Here is a 15,985-nt window from a genome sequence, read left to right on the forward strand (position 1 = left end):
AGCACATGGAGGGGAATGGGAACAGTTCTCTTCCTGTCAAGCCGTCAGTTTCCAGAAAGCATTCTTATCTGGCGTTGCCTGCTCCAACTGCTTGTCTGAGCTTCCAGGGGAGCGAGGGAGCACGCCGGGGAGGGAGGGGGGCTCACCACTTCCGAAGCCAGGCGTGGGGACACAGGCTCCTTCTGAGAAGCCCGCGGTGGGAGGACCGACATCCCCGCCTGCTCCTCGCGGGCCTGGCTGCAAGCACCAAGCAGAGCCGACGGGCACCTGCTTCCCTGCAAGGTGCGGCTTCGTATGCTCCCCCTGGATCATCCAGTTTGATCCCTCAGTTAGAACAAGCTTCATCTCCATTTTACGGTGAGAAAACTGCAAATCTAGGGAGGCTGTGGAAACGCGGGTTTCAGCCTGAGGAAAGGGTGAAGGTCCTCTAGCGTCTCACCCGCTGAGGAGCAAAACCAGACACACCTAGACCTCCAAAGCCTGACAGCCAACTGCCAGCTGTGCCTGAATGCTCCCATCCTCACCGGTTCCTAAGAATGGGACTTTGTCCCCCAAGCTGGCTTACGAAGTGGTCCTGAACCCCTCCCCCTCACCACGGTGTGCCCCGTGTCCTAAAAACCCAGACCAGCCATTCGCGTAGACATCGCTAGAAAACCACTCAGCCTCCTTAGGCCTTGTGAGGATTAAACAAAACAACATTAAACACCCAATATAGAACTGCAATCACTAAAAACTGAAGGTAGTTATGTAAGTCTCAGTTCAAACTTAATTAACAAGCCCAACCCTTGCCCCGATCCTGGAAGCAATCAGACAGATCCACCGCAGTGCCCCGGGAGGACCCCCTAACTTGAGCTCAAAGGTACCCTCACTTGAGCTGCCAGCACCGAGCAGAGGCAGGAGACAGTAGGGAAACAGGTGAACCCTGCGTTAGAACGCAGCCTCCATTGCAGCCAGGCCGAGGTGGGCTGGTGACCAAGGGCTGTGCAGGGCCTTCCTGCGGGCAGGTGTCCCCACTGCAGGCTTGGACGCCTCCTCCGTGCCACCCCCCCCACACACACGCACACATTCTGATGAGGCCCCCACGTCGGCCAGGTGCTATTCCGGATGCCTGGGAGCTCAGCAAGCCAACACTACTCTGGAGTTCTTAGGCAGACCCAAAACCCGAAAGTTAGAAGCTATTAGTGAAGTGTATGCAAGATGCGATGGAAACTAAAATCTCCTGACTCGTAGTTTCACCTTGAACCATGCCTTTAACCTAGAGACAGCATGATGATCAGATCTCCAAGTATCACCAGACATTATTCAAGAAACATTAATCGTGATGTACAATGTACTGCTTGATTCTTCTGTTAATTCAGGATTATTTGCTACAAAACCCACTCACGTCTCTGAGTAATTCTGCCATTTGACAGCAGTGGGGAAATATTTTGATAAGTCAAATGACCTCATGTCAGCCCTCCCACAAAACATGGACACCTGACTGAACACTCACAACTCTGTAGGAGGCCGCAGTCGGTGAGGCCCTGCCCTAAGCCTCCCAGCTCCGCGCGAGCAGAGAAGAGCGACAAGCACTACACAGGACCCCTTGCCAGGAAAGCAGCGTCAGTGAGCAAATCTGAGCCTCAGCCATGGAGCCTCTGCAGCACTGGGCAGACAGCGGCCCTGAGTGCACTTGGGGAGCGAGCACCCGGGTGAGCCTCGGGCCGGATTCCATGTATTTTAAGCCCAGGAAGGGGCCCCTCAGGAGCAGATTCATTCTTGGATCTAGGACTCTGAGCCAGGCATGGGTCCAGGCACTGGGGACACAGAGGTGACTGGCAAAGCTTGGTCTATTACAGGCACAGCAGGAAACAGACGATGCCCTCAGTGGTCAGCGCTGCGATGGGGGAAGCCTTGACTGCTGGGGCGGAGGGGAGAGGAAAGAGCATTCTGGAAGAGTAACTATCAAACCGGCCAAGACAATGTCCTACATAAAGCCACAAGGCGATAATCCTGGGGGAAGAGAAGCTGCGCTGGGAATGAAGGGGCGACTCCCACATGGCCTCTGGGGCAGACAGCAGGGCAGGAAAGGAGATTCTGTCGTCTTGTCTGAGCACCACAGCTCACCCAGGACACTCAGGAAGCCAAACCACGGGGCCCACAGCCCTCCAACACGGAAAAGGAGAGTGAGCTGCTGGAAGCCCCTGCAGACCACGTGCACAGTGCAGATCCACCACACATGCAACTCAGAGGCAGGCCCTGCTGTCAGGGGTGCAGACACCGGTTTGGGGAAGGTGACATGATGAAGCAGGAAAAGCAAAAGGTCTGGAGTGAGACTGGTCTGGACCACTCACTACAGGCGAGATGCTGCGTAAGGGGCCTCGGCAGCTTCCTCTGCGCTAAGACATACCTGCTCCAGAGGCCGTGAAGGTGAAACAAAAGAACGAGTGCCTCTGAGACGCCAGCTTCCAGGGCAGGCCCTAGGCCAAACCTGTTCCTTCCCCGGGCTTCCTTCCCACTGCCTACCCTGCTTCTGATCTGAGCTTTGAACTAACTGTTAGCACCCAACCAAGAGCCTGAATCATTACAGACCATCCATAAATGTGGACTGCAAGGAATAAATCATGAATATACGGTTTTCCTGTGCTTAATTCACTGTGCTTTAATTCAGCTTAAATCCCTACTAAGGACTTACTATGTGCCTAGCCCTACCATCAGCGTTCCACCTGGTCCTAATTCCACGAAGCAGTCAAGCATCTCGCCAGGGACAGGCCTGCACCAGCAGAGCCCTCGTCAGACTACAGCGGGCAGCACTCACGGGGCATCAGGCACCAACCACGTCACGTGGTCTCTGGAGCGGGGTCCTCACAGCTCCTTTTCACTCGGACCTCTGTGCTCTGCTCCACCCGCATCGCCAGCAAGCCTGCCCCGAGCTGTGTACCCTCACCAGCGTGCTGCTGTATCTTTGGAGCCTGAGCTCCGGGACCCACCTCATGGGTCATGCTGCCTTACAGCTAAAGCCCCTAGAGAACAAGCTCTGAGCAGGTGAGCACCAGCCCTGCCGCTCAGCCAGCCCCGAGGCCTTGGGCAAGTCACTCAGCCTCTTGGAGCCTCACCTTCCTCAAGTGTGAGACAGAGGTGCTGCAGTCCACGGGAAGGGGCTGCTCTAAGCGTCCCACGAGATCATGAGAGAAGCACCGGAGTCCATGAAGGCAGGTCCCCTCGACCGCTACCCCCCACCTTCAGTCTGGAATAGAAAGAGACAGGCGTCCTGCAGGACAGTGCTCCTCCCTGCCCGTGGTGACCGCACCGACCACCGCCTATGCTGTCATCACACTGGATCAGCACCAGCTTTTTTTTTTTTTTTTTTGAACAAACAGAACAGAACAGGAAACTTCTGAATGCTCTGCACATAGTGACAGCTAGGTACTGGTTCATGAAACCTGTTTCGTATACATACTATGTTGCTGCACACACGGCCACACGCTGGGTCACAACACAGAATTTACTTCCTTTTACAAGTCAGGGTAAAAAAAGTTTGAAAGTCACTATTCCAGAACAGTGCTTTCCAAAGTTCACTTTTAGCCTGGAATCCTAAGAATCTAACCTGGGGGCCTCAAATAGACCAGGTAGAAGCTGAAGACTCTGGTCCCACAGGAGCCTCCCCTACCACCCTCCCCCAGTCACGGGCTCCAGGCTGGGAACCTTCAAGGTCAGGGTTCACGGTCAAATGACCAGCATGCGTGCACAACAGGGGTGCAGAGGGACAGCCTATACAAGAGCTGAGTGTTCGTGTTGTGGACAAATCATTTGTCAGCTAAATAAAGGTGCCCTTCAAGGCAGGCCCCAAACACTTCCACCCTGCACAGCCAGACAGGCCAGCCCAGCATCCCCACCAGTGGCCACTTCACGGCCATCTCACTATACTAACCCACAGTGACACAGCACCTGTCACGACAGCTAGGAGCTGTGACCCTCAGACCCTGTGCCTGGCAAGAATTCATCAGAATCAGAACAAAACAGGGTTGAGGGCAGAAGCAGCCAATGCCAAGAATCCCACAGGCTTGTTCCCGTGGGTGTGGACAAGTTGGCTTTATTTAAAGGAGCCTTGTTTCCGACGACATTGGGACTTCACCTTGTAGAAGCCTTTTCCCTCATGAAGAAAGTGAGCAAAAAAAAAAAAAAAAAAAAAAAAGTCACACCAGCTCTGCATTCCTGGCAGTTTCAGAGTCATTGTGCAAGTTAGTGCCGAAGCCCCAACAGGCCTTTCAGTCAAGTGACATTCCTTCCCTCTGCAGAGCCCGCTGTGAGTCGGGGTGGGAATGCCGGGCAGTCAACGGACAAGGCCCTGAAAGGCTCATCAGCTTGGTCTACAGATGAGGGAGCAGGCTCAGAGAGGTTCCAGGGCCCTCGGCCAGGCCATAGGTGAGTAACAGGAGAGGCTGGGACTTGGGTGGGACCGCAGGACTGCAGAGCCACGCTCCTCCCACCATGCGGCCCCGAGAGACTCCTCACCTTGCTCCCAAGTTACCGCCCACCTTCTCCCCTGGCGCTCTCTGGAGTGACGCCCTAGCCTTTCCTCCGACAACCACATGCACCTATGCACGAAGACCTGCCTGTCCACTGCCCCACTGCAGAACTCCCTGGAGCCTTGTATCTGTGAGTCTTCCTCAGTGTCCTACAGGCACCTCAGAACCACTGTGTCCAAAGCCAAATCCACTAAGAGTCCCAACAAACCCAACCCTGCTGTGTTCTGGTCTCAGCTGGGCTCAGCCCCCCCCCCCCAGCATCTGGCCCCACAAGAGCAGACCACGCGTCTCCGCCCTCTCCCCAACAGCCACAAGCCTCCCCTGGGGCCACAGCGCTTCCCTCTCCAGCATCTCTCTCCTCCCCACTCTCCACCCACTCCCGCAGCCTCAGCTCAAGCCCTGGCTTTTTTTCCTTAATGTGTCTGCCTCCAGGTTCCCCTGCCTTGCAAGTAAATAAAACTCACTTCTGGGTATAGCCCACCTGCATTCTCACCCCAAGCAAAAACCTTCAACCGCTCCCTCTGGCCCCTGTAATCCTGTCTGCTCCTCTACCTGGCATCCGAGACCCACCAGACCCGGCTTCCCAGCCTTTCGCCTGCCGCCCTCTGCCCTTTACTTCAGGCTCCCACATCTCCATGCCAACTGCTGCAGCCCTAATTCTGGAATGCCGCACACTCATGTCATGTCTTGGCTCAAACTCCTGTGTCATCTCTGTGTACTCTGGCCCCCAAGCCTGGGTCCAGGCCTCTGTCCTTCCCTTCCTTCAGGGACGGCACTCATCACCTGCTGTCCAGCCCCAGCCGTCCACAGACAGTCTCTCCTGCTAGGGAGAAGCTCCGGACAGGCCAGTGCCGAGTCCCCTCACTGCTTGTCCGGGATCCTAGCGGAGAGCCTCCACAGACCTGGTGCTTAGTGATGTCTCGTGGAAGGAATGGATATCAGTACCTTGAAAACAAAGAGGTCCAAGACACTGTTCTCCCCGAGAGAATTCAGGAGGACCAGTTAGAGTCACAGGAGGCACCAGAGAGAGTAACAGAGCTGAGCAGACGACCAGCAGCATGAGCCCAGGGACACAGGGCTCGGGGCCGCGGGGGAGACGGTAAAGCAGGACGTGGGGGTCAGCCGAGCCCTGGAAGATGCTGGCAGTAAGGAATGAAAAACAGGGGTGTGGAGATAAGAAAACACTGAAAACATTAAAATGCAGTCTTACCAATCAATTAGGTAGATGTCTGGAGTTAAGTTGTTTTTCTTGAAATGGGCAAATAATTTCGGCAAATTTTCTTCAAAGAATACCTCAAATGCAGCAAAATAAGTCAACATCTAGGGAGACAATGTGAAACATACTATAAACTCATTATCAGCACAAGCTTCTAGTCTACAAAAAAAGGCAACACACGTGCACCTTTACAACCTAACACTCATCTTCACGCGTAACTGCGCACGTATCTTCTCTGGCAACCTGGAACCAGGCACTACACGTGCACCATCTCAATAAGAGCGGTCTCTGTCTCACATCACTGGCTGCATCTTATTATTTCTTCAATTTGTAGATAAGAGAACTGAAACCCAGAACAGTTCTGTCACTTGCCAAATGAGGTCACATCACCAGCGTGTGGCGAGGCGGGGCCCTGAACCTGTGCCTGTCCCCCAGCAACGGCTGACTCCTGACAGGTTCATTCTCTGAGAACCAGGGATGGACTAACTGCCTAAAACGATCTGAAAAACCAGGCATGCCTCCCTCCCAACCCCTAGCATTTCCAGAGGGAACATAAAACATAACACTAACATTGAGGCAAGGGCAACACTGCTGCGGCTCAGAAGTGCAGCCCTTTAATGCAGTGAGGGAGAAACCCTGCGGGGAAAAAGGAAGCAGCCACGGCCTGTGTTTTACCAGCACACGCTTTTCACCTTCTTACAGGGTTTGCAGGAAAACAAAATGGACAGAGCAGGGGCGGTGCTGACACAGGATTAGGAGCGGCACACATCTGAGACACAGCCTGGTTCTGTTCCACCCTTTCCCAGCTGGATGCCTGTGGGCAGACGGCAACTCTCAGAGGCTGTCTGCACATCTTAGTGAAGGGATGTTCTGAAAACCAGTGGCTCCCAAGTAGGGGCGACTGTGCCTCTCAGGCGACACCTGGCTGTGCCTCAGGACATTTCTGATTGTTGCATCTAGCAGGGAGGTGCTACTGGCATCTGGTGGGGAAAGGCCAGGGGTGCTGCTGGACGGCGTCTGATGCACAGGACGGCCTCACCACAGCTGCGCAGCCCCAGATGTCCATGGCGCTGCTGCAGAGAAACCCTGCTGTAGATGCAGCTCCCACTCAACATTACAATTCTGTGATTTTTCCTTAACAACATAAGCTAAAATTTCTCATTTTTCATCATGTGTTTCCAAAGGGGTCTTCAAAATTAGAAGATACTTAGATGTAAACCATTTTGTCATATAAAAAAGGTTTTTTCCTGACTATGAAAGTAGTGTCTGTAAAATGCTCACTGTAGAAAACTTGTGAAGTACAGAAACGAATAAAGATCATCCATTAACATTGGGTGTACTTCCTTTTATTGTTAAATATGGTAGCTATTATGGCATATATTCTATTTTACATACTTCAGAAAAAATTTGCATTTTATCTTCAATCTTTCCCCGTACAGTTGTTTGCAATGTCAATGTTGCACTGGATAGAATATTTCCAGATTTTAATGAACATTCTGTATTCCCCTAAATACCCATTTTTAAAAGTTTTCATTTTCACAATGAAAAATAATTTTAAATTTTTACTGAATAATTATAACTGTGCAATAATCACTGTGCAAAGTGCTCTGTCCACACTTGTGATTTTCTTAGAAACAATTCTTCTGAAAATTACACACCAACACCATTTACTGCTACTGACACCTAACACCAAACCGTCTTCCAGAAGGACACTGCCAATTTACACTTCCCTTGAGAGCCACCATTTAGCAGCAATTTCATAATACTTAAAAAAAAAAAATGTATGTAACAGCCTGAGCAAGATATACTCAGGAGTGCTTAACACATCAAGGAAGAAATATTCTCTAGCTGTTCTGAACTATTAGATCCTTTTAGGTCTGAAATACTAGTGACAATTATCAGCAAGTGTCAGCAAACGACGAGCAAATCCAGACAATGCTAACTACAAAGCGGATGGATCTGGTGCATCGGTGACCTCCCTCCCTCCTGGGCTACAGGAAGAACACAGGCTTAGGAAGCAGAAGGGGTCCAGTGCGGCTCTCCACTGACCAGATATGTGCCTCGACCGAGGCCTATCACTCCTGAGCCTCACTTCCTTATCTGCACCAGGCAGTGGTCCCACCTCCAGGAGCGGGTGGGACCTCCCCAGGGCAAGGACTGCCAAATCCTTCCAGCCACTCATTTCTTCCTTCTGTCAGATGGAGGAGCCGGTCTTAAGCCCGTCTCCTCTCCTGTGTATGAGCATGCTGCGTGAGGCAGACCCCGATGTGGGGCTGCTCTGGGGCTTCTGCTTGGACACATGGTGTGCATGCTAGAATATATTTTCAGAAATATTTTCCGAAAGGATGCTTTAAGAAATTTTTTCATATGGCTATTAATCACGTGCTTTTGAAGTTCAGCACAACACCCAAAAAATCCTCCACGTCATGTAGTGCTACTTATTCTGAGTATCTTAGTGGAGGAAAAATGTATTATTTTTTCCCCCTGAAGAGAAAAAATGATTAGGCCCCTCTTGCTGTGTGAAAACACAGTACCCAGGGCACAACACACACCGGGGATACTTACAAGGCCATGGTCCACTCGAAAAAATGCCATTTGACACGGTTTATTCAAAAGATTAGAAAAAGCAATGAAGGCATCTGCAGTATCTAAGTTCAGGATCAACACGGCCGCTATGAAGGACATGCCCTGAACCTGAGAGGAGGAGAGAAATGGGGATTACACTGAGGCAGCCACCACAGTCAGAACAGCTCTGCCATCTTACCGGAAGAGGAACCCAAATCCCTCACACTGAAGGATCCACACTGCACCCGTCCATGGCCACCCGCCGGAGGCTGAACCGACAGCCCTCTCCATCCTGGCCTGGCCTTGCCGGGAACCGCCGCTCTGCCCCATCGGCCACCTGCGTGCACTGCTCCAGCCCCACCCGCAACACGGGGAAAACCATGACCAGCCCCTCCTGCGTCTGAGATGCCACCCTCTGCAACGTAGAGCTTCCTGGTGCCAGAGATGCGCGTCTAACCGAACGCGTTACTCTAAAACTGCGCATGCGCGTCTGCCAAGCCGCAGGCGCAGCAGCAGCACAGCGTCAAACGCGGTCACTGCTAAAAGCGCTTCTGACTTAATGCTGAAAAAAATCACATGCGAAAAACGTAAGTCAAACCCCATTAAAATGTGATTAATGCCACAGAGCAGCCAAGTCAGCTCAACTTCCCTGCGAGGAAACTGAGGCAAATCATTTACCGTGAGACGTTTCATACTCAACAAAAAAACGGGGGCATTCAACCTGACACCTGCAGCTACAGTGTGCTGGCCAACATTCCAACTTTCTTTCTAGATGAGAACATTATAAAGTATTCAAAAAGTTCACTTACATAGCCCACATCCGGTCGGTAACAAGTGTAAGCGCCCAGAATGCTGTGCAGCATGTCGTGGTACGGCCCACCCTACAGGGACCAACACAGCGGAGACAGCACACGTCAGCTGTGTTAGTGCTCGGACTCGCTCCCGCCGCCGCCAATCATGCCCCCCATGTACCAGGAGGCCTAGATGCCAAGCGTTACGCTAGCAGCTCAACACGTATGTGCAACTTGACAGATTAACTAGCAACCTGCAGTTAACAAGGCCCGTCTGCAGCTCGGTCTGCGAAGCTGCGCTGACGTGAGCTGGTGGGTCAGGTGTGAGCACAGCGCTAGAAAAACAGCCCTAATTTGGCCCCTGCTGTGTAACTGCATTTCCCCTTCAGAGTTCAACTGGGAGACCAGGTGCCCCAGGGTCCTTCAGAGGAGGGAGAGCTCACCGTCTTCCTACCTCTGCCCTCTCTCCCCTGTCACTCTCTGTTTCTTTTGTGTTTCTCAGGACAGCAGGTTTAGGAAACACACTCTGACTTTTTAGGTCCGAATAGCTACCATTTTATTCCAAACTTCTCCCAGCTCTCCCATCCCTCCAAGATTTCCATTTGTTCCTGTAACTTCTTCCAAAAATTTAAGTGTTGGAATTTCTTTGCTCTAACTGAGCATGGAAGGAAGCTCGGAGGCACCTCACACTGATGTGAACGTGGGAGACACGGGCTCGGCCCAGATCATGGCTCAGGCCCACGCCTGCCAGGTGTACATGAGAACGCCCTGGCCCAGCCATCCCATTCTGACATATAAAAAGAAGAGACCCTTCCAAATCACAGAGGGATAAAACAGCAATGGAAGGTAAAAAAGATGACACCCAGGGCTAAGAGGGTAAGGGGGGATGAGGGGGGTCCTGGGGCCGCATCACCTGAGGACCAGTGCGACTGTCACCAAGGGGTATCCGGTCTAAGGACAAAGCAGGAAAAAGCAAAGGCACTGCACTGGCCTTTCCTTAGAGCTACGTGTTCTTAATTTGGAAGACTTTGCGCCCTCCTCCTGATTACATCCTCCTTACTCTGGTGCTAAATGTCCTTTCTTTGATGAAAGATGGTGCTAGTAGATGGCAGTTTCTTGTTTCAAATGCCCTTAACTTGTTCTGGACATTTCATAGTTCCCCACACCACTTTTTTTTTTTTTAAACGTTGCCCATTTTTGAAATCTAGAACTTTGGGAACCACAGACTGAGGGAGACATCTGGCCGCGGGCACCTTTCAGGCCCTGGCCCGGTTCTCGGACGGCCCTTCTTGGCCACACTCCAGATGTGTCTCAGAGCTCTGCCCTTATACTCTCTTTCCTCCAGAGCACAGACTGCCCTGCAGCTGGCTCCTACCTCAAACAGAGCAGCCACCAGTCCACGGAACTGAGGATTCCCTGAACTATCAGCTGTTTGATGGTTCCATTCTGGTCCTCCTCCTGCCTGGGATGTCTCTCCCATCCTCTGGTCAGACTGTCATTCAAACCTGGTCCAATCACAGCCCAAGAGCCACTTCCTCAGTGAGCATGCCTGACCCCTCATCCCTGCCCTCTCCCGGCTGCTGTATGTGGACCAGGAGAGTGAACCATTACCTGTCTGTGCTGTCAGAGTACCTGGGACATACCCACATTTCTGCAAAGCCCACCTGTCTAACCTCTACACCTCCTGGCTCATTCTAGGCAGCCACTAACTGATTTGTTCTAATTTATTCCACTTTCCTTTAATGGTTCCCTAGTGGGTACATGGGCATAACAGAACCAGACTGGGTATCTCAAAGTCATACTAAATATTTGTTGGAAAGAATCAGTTACCATTATTTTTAAAACTCTACATAGATCAACATAAGACCTGCCCTCTCGCCAAAAAGCCCTAGTACTTTTCAAACTTGATTACAAATATATGCAATTTGGCACCTGTGAATTCTAGACAAAACATACTGAACGTAACAAATCACCACCACCTACTTGCTGGAAAATGCAGAGATTAGGGAAGGTTCTGGAAATGTCCAGTTTAATAAGCTCCAGGCTGGCTTCTCTGTCTGCTGCTGAAAAACCAGCATCTGTCAAAAGATCAACAGTCATCACACCTCTCAGAGGCAAGTGTGTGGAGTAGTTACAAGGCTTTGAACTTTTATGAGAATGAAACAAGAAAAGGAAGTTCTTCAGAAGTACATGGACCTAATTACCACCTCAACCAACAGGATCAATAGTTTGTAGAGTTTACACCAGTTTGTAGAGTTTCTTACTTTAAGAGCAAAAATCTCACAGCACCATCTAATGCTAGATCATCATCAGATACTTTCCAGAGTGTGAAATCAAAATCTGATTTGATATTACTTTTGCCAACAACTGTCATGGAAGTGAGGACAAGTAAGGCGACAGACACACAAATGGATTCCAGGCACAGAAAACACAAAAAAACCCCATTATTTGATCTAGAACATCACTGGGATAAACTGAGAACACGTGGGAGCTACTGCAGTGCAACACTCATGTGTACTATTTCTAACAAGTAAGTATGAATAGCTTGCTTTATATTTTTTAATTCTAATACCACATAGACAGTATAAAAGCAGATCAGCAAAAAAGACACTACTTAACTAACAGAGGCCATCACAACCATTCTCGTGTGTTATGGAAAATTCTAAAAGCATAATCTAGGAAATACGCTGTTTTTCTTGTCTCTGTGGAAGCGGTTCCTCTATAAACCAGCTCTCAAGCGATCCTGGGTGCCAGGCTACTGTAAATCATGTGAATAGTGAATAAAGGCTTCCAGCATCTTAGGATACACTCAACTCTCAGGAATTGGTATCATCTTTCTTATAAAAGTTTCTTTCTTTAATTTGTTTGCTCTAAAAAAATCCCTTTTCCCATGAAGCTTTTATATTTTGCACTAACCACTATTTCAGTTAAGTAAATTTTCTTCATTATGTAATAAATAATGACATACATATGTGACCGAAGGAGCCCACAGGTGTGTTAGCATCATACATACCTTCACTGTCCACTTCAGAGCCTCCTGTGCTAAAGGACCGCCACCTCTCCTTGGCTCGGGCAAGACAGATGGCAAAGAGCTCTGGAAGAAAAGCCTCTGGGTAAGTATCAAGTACACACGTGAGTACGCCTCCTTGAAAACACCAGAGAGTGCACACTGCCTCATTCAAATGTTTGAAGTTCAACTGCAGCTAAGGCTGCTTAAACGATCCCCCACTTAGCCTGAGGGCGCTGATGTCTTAAGACACCACCATATACAAAGAGACACACAAAATGCCACTCTGCGTGTTTACTTAGATTACACAACCCACCCATCAACCTGTTTTGCTTCGATGTATTTGTGAGTCTACCGAATCTATTAGACTGTGAGCTCCAGTGAGACTGGGAGGGTCTCTCATTCATATTTGTATCCAGAGCAAACAGCACTGGGATTGACACAAATCAGTATAATCAATGAATATCTGACAGATGAAGAAAGCGAGAGACAAGCAGAAAACCCATCTGGTTTTAAATAAAGACAAAATGGAACCGCTACCCCCTGGCCCAGTCTTCCTGAACATGCTGCCTGAAAGGGGGCAGCGATGCAAGCAACACAGGCAGAAGTTAAAAAAAAAAAGAAAATGAGGATTCTTGTTGGCAGAGAGGTGTCAAGGCAGGTCTCCCACAAGGCAGCCTCCACGTCTCACCCATATTTGGAACTTATTTTTCAATGATTCTTCTCTTTGGGTGGTGTGGCAATGGTGAAATACTAACTCTGCACACAGATTTCACTGTTACACACAGACCTCCGTGGTATATCCATGCCCCAGTCTTCCTGAAAGGGTGGAAATGAAGGCTGACCCCACAGAGACCTCCCCCCGCCTTCCCCGGCCCGGATGCTCCCCAGCCATCGGTTGCCTTGGATTGCGAACGCTCACTAGTTGATCACTAAGACTAATCACAGCTACTCAGAGAATTTCTATAACTTTAGTTTTTCCATCAAACTTTTGGAAAATAAAGCAGAGCACATCTGCCTTCTGGATAGTATATGCTGTTTTATTAAAATATAAATCAAATTCTAGTAATACTATTGTGTTCCAATAAGTAAAATTTTGATTAACAACCCTTTTCTAACCTTGTGATGATCTGACCCACAATCTATGAGAGTCCGTAAGCGCAGTACAACTATGAAATATAACTGCATGTTGATGTCAGCACCTGGAAGGCAGCAACAAGCATCCTCATTCAAATGCTTACGGGACAGATCTGGAGGCGTGCTGAGCTGGAGGCTAGAGGGTCTGGGAGCCTCTGCCCGCTCTCAGTTCCCAGGAGTTGGGCTTAGCTTTGATCATTTTGGCAGGAGGTGAAGGAAAACAACTGTGTGGTCCTACTTCCCAAATGAGGTTTCGACAGTTAAAGCACAGATGCTGGCAGTCTCGGGGTGAAATGGGTCAAAAGTGTCAGTTTTTAAAACATCCCTTGGTTTTACTAGTGTGTGCCTGTGAGGAGGGGAGGAGTTAGAACAGTGAATACACCTTCTTCCGTGACCCAGTTTCAAAGTACAAGGCTGACTTCCCTAAGAGTGAAGTTTTAATACCACCATTAGGTCGACTTTCAGTAAGTTTCCAATTGCACAACCACAGAAAGAACAAAACTCTGGGGCTTCCCAAATCACAACACAGGCTTCAGAGTCAGCCAAGGCCAGAACGTCCCGGCTCCACCATACACTGGCCATGAGGCTGGGGCACAGTCCCTGACCTTTTCAGGATGCTAGATGCTCAGTAGGGAAATAAGGTCAACACCACCTGCCCCTCAGACTGCGGTTGGTGTTAAGTAAGATGGGAGCAAAGAGCCCAGTACGATGCCTAGCCTCACAGCGGACCTCGAGATGACCTGTGTTCTCACACTCGCTTGAATATGCAGTAAAACTGAGATTAAGTAGGACCCAATAAGGTGGCATTCATTCATTCATTCATTCATTCAGCAAACACTTCCTGAGGGCCTGCCTGGTGCAGAGAGCTGTGCTGGGCTCAGCGACAGAACAGAGAGTGTCACAGGTGAGGCCCCAGCGTCCAGAGCACCTGTTCTAGGGGGCAACCAGTAACAGGCAGACAACCACACAAGACAGGCACAATGCAAATACAACGAGCCAATATCAAAATTTAGACAAACTTTCAAGACATATAATTGATTAATTAGTTGTTTAACCCAATGTACTATGATATGGTCCACAGAAGATTTTAATTTAAATAAAATCAGTGCAGCCACCAGTGAGAACCAAAAATTAAAGACACACACACACATGCAGAACTCTGCATTACATTCAACTGGCTTAGAGCTGCTGACAGAGAGTTTAGAAATTTTCAAGAACGAGGACTCAGACAAATGGTCAGCCATGTCTTCAAACCTCTACTTCCAGGAAAGCTTGTTAAAACCTATTTCCACGAGTTAAATGATACACATCTTCTCATGTAAAGACATTAAGGTTTTGGCAGGTATGGATTAGCCAAGAAATAGAACTTTGCGATGATCACATGAACATAAACCAGTCACCATCCACCCAAGCAGCTGTCACCAGTCAAGATGGAGAACACCGCCAGCCAAGGCTCCAATCACAGGGTAAGATCGAAGTCTTATAAAATAAAGAGCACAGTAACAATATGAACCCCAGCTACACAGGGAAGGTACACATCAATCTATTTTCAGCTCAAAGGCCTTCAACAGGGTAAAAGTTGCCACCACCAACTCCACAACTCCACAAACTGGGCACTAATATAAAGAAGACAATTAAGGAGTTTCTGTCCTCGGCAGCTTAGACTGCAGACAGATGACACAGTACTAAGCAATGATTCCCACTTACTAAGCACTTAGTTGTAAGTCTGCGACTTCCTGGTGTCGGTTTCACCCTGCACCACAGCTGGCAGAGAGGGCAAGGAGCCCAGGGAATGCTGTGGTGGGGCCTCAGGAAGGGAAGTACACATCTCACTTCCCTCTGGACACATGGTTCTAGACCCTCAAGGACCCAGTCCAAGCACACTGTGTTGTCCCCTCTAAGGCGCTTATACATGAGAGGCCTGAGAGGAAAATGCCACAAAAAACCAACAGCGCCCCAAATACAGGACCTCCACAGAAGGAAACACCCACCTCCCTTCCATTTTCATGTCCCCACTGAGGCTTGCTTTCTAAAGGACACCGAGAAGAGATGCTTTGAGACCCGTATGTACTACCCCGTGCACTTCGGGGAAGATGACAGTTATCAGGAAGAAGGCAGGCATTTGCTCTGAACCAGAAAACTGAAGCACCAGGAGTGAACCCAGGCCTCCCCACCCACTCCCCTCCTGGAAGACACACTCACCTGGCCTCTCAAAAGACACAGCTTTGTGGCAATGGCTGCCTTTCTTCCTAACAGGGTAGATGGGACAGGAGAAGCCACAGGACCCAGGGGTGGATTCCCCGAGCCTAGGATCACGCAGGCCACTCACCATGGGTGATATTTAACTCGTTGCCAATGGCTAAGCTCCAGACTTTGCCTCTCACGCTGGGAGGGATCCCCTGCCACCATAAATCTCGAACTTTTCTAGAGCACCACCTGGATAAAAACGGAAGCAAAAACGGAGTTCACGAGTCTGTTCTCAGTGAAGAAATGCTTGTCCACCCACGTGCCTAACCCCAAACCACAGAAGTGGGTGTATACAGTCGTATGTCACAGCCCCTGGTCTCAGGCACCCTACAGTCCAGTGGTCCATACAGACCAGGAGACCAAGGCTACCTTCCACCAGGCAACTACTGTGACAGGGGTGCCAAAGGCACTGCACACCCAGAGACGGGCACCACAAACCACGGGGCCCAGGGCACCATTCTGGAGCCAAATTCTGAGCGACCAGTAGCAATTTAAGCAGATGAAGGGCGGGAAG

The 15,985-nt window shown here is 49.8% G+C and overlaps 1 protein-coding gene across 5 annotated transcripts in view; it reads right to left on the minus strand.

Moving 5' to 3' along the window:
* Positions 1-15,985, minus strand: part of TBC1D14 (TBC1 domain family member 14) — a 97,758-nt gene that overhangs the window by 12,474 nt on the left and 69,299 nt on the right. For 4 of the 5 annotated variants that reach the window (XM_032493543.1, XM_032493535.1, XM_032493555.1 and 1 more), the window contains 6 exons: positions 15,554-15,660; positions 12,094-12,174; positions 11,064-11,158; positions 9,099-9,170; positions 8,290-8,418; positions 5,719-5,828 (listed from right to left, as the gene is read on the minus strand). In XM_032493543.1, coding sequence (XP_032349434.1) covers positions 5,719-5,828; positions 8,290-8,418; positions 9,099-9,170; positions 11,064-11,158; positions 12,094-12,174; positions 15,554-15,660 — 594 coding nt within the window. The remainder of the gene's footprint in view (positions 1-5,718; positions 5,829-8,289; positions 8,419-9,098; positions 9,171-11,063; positions 11,159-12,093; positions 12,175-15,553; positions 15,661-15,985) is intronic. The other variant, XM_032493548.1, reaches the window with a different exon arrangement.

This window comes from Camelus ferus, chromosome 2, assembly GCF_009834535.1.
Source record: "Camelus ferus isolate YT-003-E chromosome 2, BCGSAC_Cfer_1.0, whole genome shotgun sequence".
NCBI classification, from domain to species: Eukaryota; Metazoa; Chordata; class Mammalia; order Artiodactyla; family Camelidae; genus Camelus; species Camelus ferus.